Source organism: Rosa chinensis, chromosome 5, assembly GCF_002994745.2.
Source record: "Rosa chinensis cultivar Old Blush chromosome 5, RchiOBHm-V2, whole genome shotgun sequence".
NCBI lineage: Eukaryota > Viridiplantae > Streptophyta > Magnoliopsida > Rosales > Rosaceae > Rosa > Rosa chinensis.
Window position 1 is genome coordinate 60,667,947 of NC_037092.1, and position 13,344 is coordinate 60,681,290.

The window sequence follows — 13,344 nt, forward strand, 5'->3', positions numbered from 1 at the left end:
CAGATTATGAAAGCCTCTCCGAGGCAAACCTACCTGCAACCCAGTTGCAAACCAGCGAAGCAAAGGTAACGCCCTCGCAACCCAGCGAAGCTAAAGATACGCTTTAGCAAACCCATGCTTTCTCCAAACTTCCCAATGATTGCTCTGCTCAACCTATAACGTTGAGTATCGATTCGGTGACGCGAAGAGATCACAACCAAATCCCTTACCTGTAAGGCAAGAAGTCCTTTTATGTAAGGCAGAGAAAAGAACCTTGTGACGAGGTTGGTGCTCTCCTCGTCCACATCGTTTGATCAAGAAGTCAGGTCAAGGGATTCTCCGACGACTGCAACCCACGGTGCTGGCACGCCTGCGCAATCACATCAGCAAAAGAAACAGTTTGCACCCATACTGATTTTGGAGCCAAACACGTTCTATTATAAATTGATACTTCTGTCCAAAGAAGTTATAATAGCATATTATTCTGCAGATATCAGTTTTTAAGATACTGTATATAAGAAAATAATCAATATACCAAATGGGGGGGTCTAATATTGTAGTGAAAACTAAGCACGAGGCTAGCTAGCTACAAGCATAATTGATTTAATTGCATGCAGGCATATATGCATGCCCTTTTGTTTATTGCCCTTCCTACGACACGTAACTTTTTTTTTTATTCACTCCTGTTGTTACAATAGTTCTTTGAAACTCTCAACTCTGCTTAGATCTTAATAGAAAACTTGCATTGCATCAAAAGCGTGTAGCTAACTCAAAACCTTGGTTCAGGAAAGCTCCAGTCACCCAAAGTTTCAGGTTTGGTAAGTTGATGATCTCCTGCTCGCTTTCTTTCACCTGTTAATTTTAACCAATAACAACTAGTTAGCAAGAAAGATAAACATGTGCACTAAAATTTGATCGATGATAAAGAAGAAACAGAAAGCTTACATTCAAACAGAGTGTTATTTCGAATCTCCCAGAATTAACCGTGTTCAAGTTTGAACTCAGAACATTGAAGCTTGTAAGGGATTCGATAGCCTTGTAAAGCGCTGTGGCCACGCCTACTCCTTTGTTGCATCCCACTTTCACATAAAAGCTTTTCTCCTCTACTTGGGATACATCTATCTGCACACACAATCAGAACAAAGCATTAACTTTCAGGTGCGTACTTCTCAAGCATGGTTTAAATGAAACAAAGTTTTTTTTTTTATTATTAGACTTGCATATGTCTTGGGGATTGTGTGGACCGATCAAAATTGTCAATATATTGTATATATTTTATCCCAAAAAAGAAAAGAAAAAGAGTTAGCAGTTTAGCACGGTGATTACGTTTGAGAACAATGTCGGTGCAAAACTTGAGATTCCAAAAGAAGTTGCTCTAAAGATTATATTAAATTTAATTATTGTTACTCTTATACGTGCACCAAGGGGTGTAATTAACCGAACCTGAATGATTTCCGTGGGAGTTAAATGGTACTTGTCTGCAACTAATTTATTCTTGGTTGGATTTTGGGTTGATACTGCTTGCTTTACCCCTGATCCTTCTATGGATGCTTCAAGACCTGAAATCTCAGCTTCCAGCTTCTTAGCGTGTTTTTGAAGATCTTGTACATATGATACAGCATCTCCAACGATGGAGGCTTTGTCCATCTGATCATCATCGTACGTCAAACAACAATTAATAATATATCACTGCAGGTAACATTTTTTTTATATACAAAAAGCATTGCTAACCAGGATTCCACTTTGAAATAAAATGTCAGGATTCCACTTTGAAATAAAATGTAATAGTATTTCGATCTTCTTGTTACACTGGAAGAGATTGAACCTCACCTTAGTGATGTTAGGAACCAAGGACCGCAATGCATAGAGTTTTTCTTTCATCCTTCCCCTCCTCTTCCTCTCCGAAACCAAGGTTCTCGACCGATCAACCTTTGGCTTCTTTGTCGTCGTGGCTGTGGTATTTGTGGTGGTTGTTGTCGTTGTTCCACATGAGTCTGCATCATTATCTTCTTCCCCAATATCGTTCATTTCTCCATCAAAATTTGGTAATGTAGTAAGAAAAGGAGCTGGATCGGATACGACAGTAGTATTATGATCTAAACCAAAGAAACCACTACCCGGAGTAGTTGGACTAAACTGGTTATCAACAAAGCACGAGCCACTGATAAGGTCGCAATCAAAATGAGCTGCTGCTGGATCCTCATTTTCGCCGCGAATAAGATTGATGAACTGGTCGAAGTTTGCATCATCTATGAAGTCTTGTAACTCAAAGTCATTAATGATGCTGTGACCTCCTAGATCGTGGTTTCCAGATGCACCCATCCCATCCATGGTTTGATAGTGAAGTTTCTAGCAAATTGTTTGTGTGTTATAAATATATGAACCAATATATATACAACTGGTGGAAGTGAATTTACTGTCATCTTAAATGTGAACGGAATCGAATGGGGGAATTCTGACGTTGGAACTCTTATTATATACGCCTGTGAGGAAGAAGTTGACAAAGCTAGCTATTACAAAAACGGTACAATTCTTGATAAGGACAGAGAACATTGTCATAATACAAATGGATGTTAACTAGCAGATAAAGATCGATCATTTCATAAGATGAACAACAACCAGTTCCTTTAGAGAGCAACCAAGTAAAAAACCACCCTAGGTTATAATAAAAGTTTATTGCAAGCTGTTCTTAATGTATTCTTATATTATAGTTCATCTTATATATGAATGTCTGTGTGACAGATATTCCCGAATATAATGAGTGACAAGTCATTTTTATTCGAATCAAGAACAAAGAAACTATATGCTACAAACAGGAATTGATAGATATACATCAATATTGATTGAGTAAGCTAGGTTTAATCACTTTGCAATCCGATATAGCATACTTCCATGCAATATTGATTTCTTTAATCAACTATTGCAGAATAAAGTAAAAGTAATGTGTGCAAATGGATGTATAAAATAGAAGTGTAAACACGCATGGTCAATATGGTGGTGGATGATGAATTTACTGTTTTAGGCCGAAATTTAGATCATAATAGTGTTTGGTTAAATAATTTTTTTCCTATACAAGTTGTTCATTATGTAAATTTTGATAAGTATTGTATAAGATCTCAAGGGGCTCTTTTTATAATGTAACTTTCTCTATTAAAATAAATTAATTTAATTCAATTTATAGGAGATGGTTAGTTCAAAGTTTGGTGCCTTCCCAGAAAACCAAGACATGCATCTTCATTGAGATTAAAAATAAGGGTTTTTTATTTCAACAGTGTTTGAACTCTTCGAGAACTTTTGAAATGATACATGAACTTTCAAAGTTATCAATGTGATACTTGGACCCATTTTTTCGTATCAACGTCGTACATGCGGTCGATTTACGTCACAGAACCGTTAACTATGACCACGTGCCCAGCATGTGAGGCACTTAATGAGGTTAAAAGACTAATTTACCCTCAAAAATATATACTTCAATAGTGTCTGAACTCTTCGAGGACTTTTGAAATTATACCCGAACTTTCAAAGTTATCAATGTGATACCTAAACTCATTTTTTCGTATCAACGTCGTACCAGCGGTCCATTTCCGTCACAGAACCGTTAACTATGACCACATGCCCAGTACGTGAGGCACAAAATAAGGGTAAAAATGACCTTTCCCACTTCCTTTAGTTCTTCACGTGTCCCGTCGTACCTTCAGTTCTTCTTCTCCATTTATATTTCATTTTTCATCTGCAAAATCAGATGGGATGATGACATTTCCTAGCAAAATGCAAAACCCAAAGCAAAACTTGAATCCAATTCTCTGATGGACGGACACTGTCGGGGACTCCATCTCGTCGGAGTTCTCCAAGCACAACTTGCTCGACGGCTTTGCTTCTTTGAATTTATTGCAGGCCGAAGCGGTGTAGATGGTTTTACGACTCTTGGCCTCCAGATCTTAGACTTGGAATTTACCTGAGATTTCAGACAGAGGGATCAGAGATAGATAGAGAGAGAGAGAGAGAGAGAGAGAGAGAGAATATGGCTGGCGGCAATCCAGACCTTCTTGTGCAGCTCGCCGGAGATATGACAGAGGTAGGCCACGCCGTCGTGGCACTTGGCTTCCTCACCGCAACTAACATCACAGCATAAGTTCATGAATTTCAAAAATAGTCTGTGTCTTTGTAATTGAATCAAAATCTGCAAAAGTGAAGGAGACTGAGAGTCTCTCTCTACAACTCTCTTTCTCTCTCTCAACAGCGGCCAAAAGGAGAAGGATGGTGATGATGGGAGAAAACCCAAAACTAATTTTTCTGCGACTACGTGTTTGTGTATATCTATCTGTATATGATTTATCGAACAATGGGGCAATGATCATTTCATTGATTCCAGCTTCTAATCAATTTGTCCAAAAAAGAATCGGCCTTTGGTTATTTGCGGCTGTAATATCAGTACTTAGTGGGAGCATCGGACAAGGTATTCCGGCGAGGCAATCGGCGGAGGTCGGGGTGGGTGAGGAATAATCTGAGGGTTTTATGACGGCGGAGGTGGATGACGGGGCTAGCGGATGGGCTGCGCGTGGGGCTTCAGGAGATGATTGGGCATTGAGTGGCGAGGAGCTTGAATTTTTGCAAGGTAGCCATATCAGTCTAGCTGAGTTCAATGTGGTTGTAGTCAGGTAGTGCTTGGAAAGGGTTGGGTGGTTGAGAGAGAATGTGAGATCTGATTTGCGGCCATGGATTCCAATCGGAGGGGACAAATCAGAGGGAAGAAGACGTCGAAAAAGAAAAAAAGAAAGAAAGAAAGCAAAAAAAAAATTAAAAAAATACTTTTGAGGGTAAATTAGTCTTTTAACCTCATTAAGTGCCTCACGTGCTGGGCACGTGGTCATAGTTAACGATTATGTGACAGAAATCGACCGCAGATACGAAGTTGATATGAACAAATAAGTCCAGGTATCACATTGATAACTTTGAAAGTTCAGGTATCATTTGACACTGCTAAAGTAAAAAACCCCCTGAAGAACTAAAAGAAGTGGGAAATGTCATTTTTACTCTTATTTTGTGCCTCAAGTGCTGGGCACGTGGTCATAGTTAACAGTTCTGTGACGGAAATCGACCGCATGTACGACGTTGATACGAAAAATTGAGTTCAGGTATCACATTGATAACTTTGAAAGTTCAGGTATCATTTCAAAAGTCCGCGAAGAGTTCAGACACTGTTGAAATAAAAAAACCCTAAAAATAAATAAATAAATAAAAATAAAAGCACCTTGGAATTATAATAGTAAACTTAATAAACTAAATGTAAATAAGAGGTGTCCTTTCCTATTTTCATTGCATGTAATGTCTCCATGTACCTTTTGCAAACCCTTGCTACCTTCTCTCCCCTTAAGATACTAGGCTTATCCTTTGCCCTTCTCTATGATGAAACAATAAGTATTTGGCTCTAAACTAGAGGCGGCAAACAGACCGTCTTGGGCTTATCCTTTGCCCTTCTCTATGATGAAACAATAAGTATTTGGCTCTGAAGTCTGAACCAATCGTTGTCCCAAAGAAGTGAGCTCAAAACACTTTTGCTAGTAGCAGTTTTTTCCTCTTTCCCAAATAGAAGATTGCAGAAAGAAGAAAGATTAAGACTTTATTAGAAAAATGTTAGAATCAACATGGACTTGTCACATATTAACATATAGTAAATTGATAATTAGTTTAATGTCAAAACTAGTTCAACATGGACACAAACTATAAATCAATATTGTAACATAATGAAAGACTGTATCAATTCATTAAGGTAAGTAATCCTATTCTTAGTGTGCAAGAATGACTACAATGATGTGATACATTAAGAGTCTAACTAGGAAACCTAAACCAATATGGATTGCTTTAATGGGAAGCTTCTTGAGATTTAAGTCTCCTATATATATGGATGAATTGGTCCCCGTTGGCACCACGATTATTGCATTAGTTCTGTCCATTGAGAAGCAAGGTTGGTAAGCAATAGAATGCTATATTCTAGTGATCGTTGTTGTGCAGTTGTAGAGATGGAATCCATGTCAGTACTTGCTGAAGGTGAGTCTTGATCCTTTTTATGATTATTGTCGAGTTGATGTGCATATGTTCTGAGCGTGTATATGGTTTTACAATTGGTATCAGAGCATAGGCTCACAAATACTTGGCATGAAAATCATTTTAGGGTTTTGCAAAACAAACATAAAAAAATAAAATAAAAAGGTTTTTGTTTTACGGGTCAAGTAACTGATCAGGTACCTGATCAAGGTAAGTTACTTAATCTAGACCCAGTCACAGCATGCGGACTATCCAAGCCCAAACCAGACCAAAACATGAAGAACAGGTGACCATTGTATCACAACGGTCAGTTTTGATCAAGATGAAGGTCTGGGACTGGATTCGGAAACGCGCGAGATGTTTTCATCTAGAGAAGAGATTCAAAATCCCAACTGCTGTGAATCAAGAAGCCAATAAAGTCGATTGCTGCATCTGGTTATCAAATTCACGCTTCCGCTAAGATTTTTTACAGCAAATTGGGGAAAAAGCAAAAACAGGTTTTTCTGTGAAAATTGTTTTCGATTCATAGCATGATAATTAAGTTTTTGATTGTGCCTAAGAACCCCAGTTGCATTCCCGACGTGCATTAGGCTAGAGTAGATGGTGACCAGATGAAATTTACAATTTCTTGATTGTTCTGTGGTTTCTTGGAATCGAAACAATTTAGACTGTGCTTGAATATGCATGATGAATTGATTGCTAATATGGTATTGTATCTGTGATTGTGTGACAATGTATGAAAAATAAGAATCTCCCAAAAGCTTTACACATTGTAGAAGTTGACAGATGCAAGAGCTTAATTTTCTTATAAAGACAATCATCTGGGTAGAAAATTAAGTTAAAAGCTCATGAGTTTTGTGATTTTTTGTTGGCATAAGTGAACATGGTGCATAAAGCATCCTTCATTGATGTTGGCAGAAAACATAAAGTACAACAAAACTGAAATTGTGTCTTGTGTTTTAAGTCTATACTTTTGTTTATCTTCCAAAGAAGTGGTCAAGAATGGTCTTAGAATGCAAGACAGCAGTATGCATGCTTAATAGAAATATATTTGGATAATTGGAAATTTTTCTTCTGTCTAAAGATGTGGATGAATCTCCTTGGATAACATATTTTGATTAAGCATGGCATATTGATAAAGAACTACAGAATGTTATGCTTTTGCTCAAAAGTGTTGCTTAACATTGTTTTTGGTTATGGACTGACATGAATGCATGTATGGATTGTTTAGGTTTTCTGTATGTTTTTTGTTTTGGTTGCTTAAAGCTAAATAAAACACAGAAAACTTAAAGTTATTTTCTTGAGAACTCACATGAATTTTATTTTGCTCCTTAGGTAACTCTTACATAAACTTGAACAGTGTCTTGATGATAACTGGAACCAACTATAGAGCTTAGCTACATTCTGTAGAGAACTATATGGGAATGCATGAGAATATAGACTATTGCTTTTTACTGAGGATATGCCTAGAGAGTTGAATGAAAAGAGCACCAAGAAAGAAAATGATCTTTACAAGAAGTGGCATAGATCCAATAGAATGGCTAAGAACCTCATTCGTACCTCCATGTCTAAAACTGTCAGGGGAAGTATAGATGAGCCTGAACAAGCATCAAATTTTTTGGAACTTATAGGTGTTAAGTTTAAAGAAAGTGAAAAAGCAGAAGTAGCTAGGCTAACCAAGGAGTTTCATGATTTGAAGTACATGGGTTTAGGGGGAGTTAGAGAGGATATTATGAAGATGATCAATATAAATGGCAAACTCAAGGAGCTCTTGATGGGGTTAGGAATGAGTAGGTAGTGCATTATGCACTACATTCCTTGCCTAACAGTTTTAGTCATCTTAGGACCAATTACAACTCTCAAAAGGGAAATTGGACTCTAGATGAACTTATATCCATCTGTGTGGATGAGGAAGCTAGGATCAAGGAAGAAAAAGAACCTGCTACAGCCATAAACCGAAAAAGCCCCAGAATAAGCTCAAGCCTACCAAAGCCATAACTAAGAGTTCAACAGCTGCAGTGACCAAGGAAATCAGGCTATTTAGGTTCGAGTGCTACTTTTGCAAAAGAGTAGGATACATGAAAAAGGATTGCACTGGCTATAAGAATTGGTTAGCCAAAAAGGGTAAGATTTTTTCTAATACAGTTTTTTCTTTAGAAATTAATCATATAAATGTTGAACCACAGTCTTGGTGGATAGATTCAGGCTCACCTATTCATATTACTAATTCTTTGTAGGGATTCATAAGGAGGAGAATCCCAAAAAGTGATGAAGTGAACCTGTGTGTGGGCAATGGCATGAGAGTGGCAGTCAAGGCTATGGGCACCTTAAAGCTTGATTTAGGATTAGGAAAATTGTTAGTTCTGGACAATGGTTTTTATGTACCTTCCATGAGAAGGAATTTGGTTTCAGTTTCTCTTTTAGTAAAATCTGGTGGTAGACTTGTTATTGATAGTAATGGAATTCTTATTTCTAAAAATTCTGTTCAAATTGGTTTTGGTGTTATCTCGAATGATTATTTACAGTTAAATTGTTCAATGACTCAACAAGAAATTTTACTTGTTGAAAATAACACAAACAGTACTAGCACTTTAACAGGTGTTAAAAGAACCAGACTAAATGAAAAGTCTGCATTTTTATGGCATAGAAGATTCGGCCATGTTTCAAGAGACTGAAAATATTAGTGAAAAACAAAATCCTAAATGAACTTGATTTTATAGATCTAACAGATTGTGTGGAATGTTTTAAGGGAAAAATAACCAACACAAGAAAGAAAACTGCATATAGAAGCCAAAACTTACTAGAACTCATACACACTGATATATGTGGCCCATTTAGGCATCAAGCTATCTGTGGGAATGTGTATTTCATCACATTCATTGATCATTTTTCTAGATACAGATATGTTTATCTACTTTCAGAAAAAGCACAAGCATTGAAAGTTTTTCAAATCTTTTAGTCTGAGGTAGAAAATCAACTAGAAAAGAAAATTAAAACATTAAGATCAGATAGAGGTGGTGAGTTCTATGGCAAGTACACTAAATCCGGCCAACAAAAGGGTCCATTTGCCTTGTTTTTGCAAGACAATGGAATTAAAGCTCAATATACAACACCCTATAACCCACAACAGAATGGTGTTGCAGAGAGAAAGAATAGGACTCTTTTGAACATGGTTAGGTGTATGATGTGTACAACTGGTTTGCCTAAATTTCTGTGGGGTGAGGCTTTAAAAACTACAAATTATATTTGCAACAGGACACCTAGTAAAGCTATAGAAAAGACTGCTTTTGAGCTTTGGTGTGGCAGGAAACCTAGTCTTCATCAAAGCCATGTTTGGGGATGTCATGCAGAAGCTCGGATTTATAATCCAAGCTTGAATAAACTTGACCCCAAAACTGTTAGTTGCTATTTTATAGGTTATCCAGATAAATCTAAAGGCTATAAATTATATTCTGCTCATCATTCACCTAGAATTTTTTTAACACATCAAGTAAAGTTTCTAAGTGAAAAAGTTCACAATACAAACCTTGAGAATTTAACCTCAGATTTTGAGGAAATTGTGTCAGATGAGAATATAAGTGTAGCATTGCCTTTAGAACAAGATGTAACTGATCAAGTAACTGGTCGAGTAACTGATCAAGTAGCTGTATCTGGTCAAGTAACTGATCAAGTAACTAACCAAGTAACTGATCAAGTACCTGTAGCTGGTCAAGTAACTAACCAAGTAACTGATCAAGTACCTATAACTGGTCAAGCAACTGACCAAGTAACTGATCAAGTACCTGTAGCTCAACCTAATCCTGAACATCCTTAGCCTAGAAGATCACAGAGAGCAAGAAAACCAACTTATTGGGGGGGGGGGGGGGGGGAGGGGGGGAAGAGAATGACTACATTGTTTATCTACAAGAAGTAGAAATTGAAATGGACTGTGCAGAGGACAATGATCCCTACATTTAATCAGGCCATTGAAAGTAGTGAATCTCATCAATGGCAACTAGCTATGGAAGCAAAAATTGATTCCATAAGCCAAAATGCAGTTTGGGAATTAGTTGAACCTGACCCCAAACAAAAACCTATAGGCTGTAAATGGGTTTTCAAAAGAGATGCAAATGGCAATGTAGATAGACAAAAGGCAAGGTTAGTTGCCAAAGGTTTTACACAGAAGGAGGGCATTGACTTTACTGAGACTTTTTCTCCAGTTTCTACAAAAGACTCGTTTAGGATAATCATGGCTTTAATGGCTCATTTTGATAAGGAGCTGCACCAAATGGATGTTAAAACAGCCTTCTTGAATGGTGAACTAGATGAAGTGATTTATATGAGGCAGCCAGAAGAATTTGTACAAGCTGGAAGTGAAAATTTAGTGTGTAAGTTAAGAAAATCAATTTATGACCTAAAACAAGCTTCTAGACAGTGGTACAAGAAATTTGATTACGTGATTTCTACTTTTGGATTTATAGAAAACCTTGTTGATGAGTGTGTTTACTTGAAGACAGTTAGGAACAATTTTATTTTTCTAGTACTCTATGTGGATGATATACTTTTGGCTTGGCTAGCAGTAACATTAAACTGCTTAAAACACTAAGAATTTTCTGTCAAAGAATTTTGACATGAAAGACTTAGGAGAAGCATCCTATGTTCTAGACATTGAGATTAAAAGAGATAGGGCACAGAGACTACTTGGTTTGTCTCAACAGAATTATATTACCAAAGTTTTAAAGAGATTTGGTATGGAAAAGTGTGCAGCTGGAGAAGTTCCCATGTCTAAAGGAGATAAGCTAACTAAGAAGTAGAGTCCCAAAAGTGATGTTGAGAAAGAAAATATGGAGTCAAAGCCTTATGCTAGACTTGTAGGAAGTCTCATGTATGCACAAGTCTGCACTAGTCCAGACTTGTCTTTTGCATTAGGGATTTTATCAAGATTTCAATCCAATCTAGGCCATGAACATTGGGTAGCTAGGAAGAAAGTGTTGAGGTACTTGCAGAGAACCAAGAATTACATGCTAGTTTATAGCAAGTGGTGGATCTGAAACTTGTTGGATTTTCAGATTCTGATTTTGCAGGGAATTATCCAGACTCCAAGAAGTCGACTTATGGATATGTGTTCATGCTTGCAGGAGGTGCTATTTCTTGAAAGACCATGAAACAAACACTTGTTGCAACCTCCACCATGCATGCTGAATTTATTGCAATGTATGAAACTGTGTGTGAATGACTTTGGATCAGGAATTTTTTGATGCAGACCAAAGTGTCAAGTCACATTGTGGCAGACACACTTGTGATTTATTGTGATAATGAAGCAGCTGTTTTCTTTAGCAAGAACAGTAAAAGGTCAAATAATTCCAAGCATATTAATCTAAAGTATTACAGTGTTAGAGAAAGAGTAAAGCATGGTGAAATAGCTGTTTTGAGCATTGACACAAATTCACAGCTAGCAGATCCTTTCACCAAGACATTGTCAGTGGCTGCATTCCAGAAGCATACAGCAAGCATTGGAATTTTAGCTAATTTAGATGCTTAGGTTTAGTAGAGAGTTAGTCCAGTTAGAGCAATTTAAATTTCTACGGTTTTTGAGTTCTTGTATTTCCTTAAGTTGTGGATTTCCAGTTTATCTATCACAACTTGGTTGTAAAGACAGTATTATTATCAATAAAATTTCTTGAGGTATTTTCAGATTTTGGTTATTGCTGCAGCTTTTATTAAATGTTCTGAAAATTGTCGATTTTGTACTTAAAGTTATACTTGCTATCAGATGGCTTAAATCATGTATAGCATGATGTTAAGGTTCAAGCAATAATTTTTAAGCCATCAGTGTTCAAAAAATTTGCTTGAGTTTCTGGTTTGAGAAACATTCAGTAGGACCTGGTATATGCCTTCTTGTTGATACACATTAGCATATATCGTATCACTTCTGGATTGACATATGTAGGTTGCAGGAGCTTGTGTTTGTGGTACTGAAACTCTGCATTTTTGTTAAAATGCATACTGTTTCTTGCTCTGCATAATTAACTGTGATCTGACCATGTTGGATTAGATTTTTTGGTTTGATTTTGTTGTCTGGCGGGCACTACAGTAAGTTGAGTAGTTTCTGACATTTTCTAGTGCAAATTATCAAGCTTAATATGTGTCAGTCCAAGGGGCAGATTGTTAGAATCAACATGGACTTGTCACACATTAACATATAGTAAATTGATAATTAGCTTAATGTCAAAACTAGTTCAACATGGACACAAACTATAAATCAATATTGTAACTTAATAAAAGAGTGTATCAATTCATTAAGGTAAGTAATCCTATTCTTAGTCTGCAAGAAAGACTACAATGATGTGATACATTAAGAGTCTAACTAGGAAACCTAAACCAATATGGATTGCTTTAATGGGAAGCTTCTTGAGGTTTAAGTCTCCTATATATATGGATGAATTGGTCCCTGTTGCCATCACGATTATTGCATTAGTTCTGTCCATTGAGAAGCAAGGTTGGTAAGCAACAGAAGACTATATTCTAGTGATCGTTGTTGTGTAGTTGTAGAGATGGAATCCATGCCAGTAATTGCTGAAGGTGAGTCTTGATCCTTTTTATGATTATTGTCGAGTTGATGTGCATATGTTGTGAGCGTGTATATGGTTTTACAAGAAAAACCAAAAAGGAACGAAGAGTGGGGAGGGGCATGGACACCAGAGTACTAAATCCCCTCGAGTAAAAACAGAACGGTAATTAAAAACCCAAATGATAAAAACAGTAATCCTTGCAATGATTATGTACACCTAGATCAAATGTTTATTTTTAGGCCTCGTTTGGTTCACGGAAGGGAAATCAATTCCCTTGTCTTTCTCATGGGGAAGGGAAACTAAAGTTCCTATCAGGTTTCATTTCCTCTTTTTTTTTTTTTTAATAACCTTTCCTCTGTTTAGTAAAGCAGGGAAAGTATTCAGGAAATACCATTTGATTTCCATTCCGGTGTTTGGTTGGTGCAGAAAAAGAAAGTAAAAATGTATCAATGTTTCAATAATACCCTTGTATTTTAAAATAAAAACAACATCATAAAAATTCAAAAGTGCTACACCAAGTTTTTATGCAAGAGAGGGTATTGTTATCCAAAACTTTTGTAATAAATGCTGGAAAATGGGAAGAGAAAATCAATCCCATGGGGTTTGAGTGGAATGATTTCCCCCGTACTTTCTCCTCTGTCAAGAAAGTATTTCGAAGTTTGTGGTTACCAAACAAATGAAAGTAATTCCTCTCCTGAGTCTTTAATTCTACAAACCAAACGAGGCCTTATTGTAAACGCTATCTCTTTCAAATTCTTTTTCTGATTCT

General features: G+C 36.8%; 1 protein-coding gene across 1 annotated transcript; it reads right to left on the reverse strand.

Moving 5' to 3' along the window:
• Positions 1-450: 450 nt before the first annotated feature.
• On the reverse strand, positions 451-2,325 carry LOC112167416 (transcription factor FER-LIKE IRON DEFICIENCY-INDUCED TRANSCRIPTION FACTOR). Its single transcript, XM_024304430.2, has 4 exons — positions 1,810-2,325; positions 1,423-1,626; positions 925-1,101; positions 451-831 (listed from the first exon to the last, which is right to left on the reverse strand). The coding sequence occupies exons 1-4, from the start codon at positions 2,308-2,310 to the stop codon at positions 730-732; spliced, it is 984 nt and encodes a 327-aa protein (XP_024160198.1). The 5' UTR covers positions 2,311-2,325; the 3' UTR covers positions 451-729.
• Between the last annotated feature and the right edge of the window lie 11,019 nt (positions 2,326-13,344).

Coding starts and splice junctions, on each gene's coding strand:
- LOC112167416 (XM_024304430.2), bottom strand. CDS start 2,310: ATGGATGGGATGGGTGCATCTGGAAACCACGATCTAGGAGGTCACAGC. Junction 1,102..1,422: donor CTCCCACGGAAATCATTCAG/GTTCGGTTAATT, acceptor TTGTGTGTGCAG/ATAGATGTATCCCAAGTAGA. Junction 832..924: donor AAATAACACTCTGTTTGAAT/GTAAGCTTTCTG, acceptor TAAAATTAACAG/GTGAAAGAAAGCGAGCAGGA.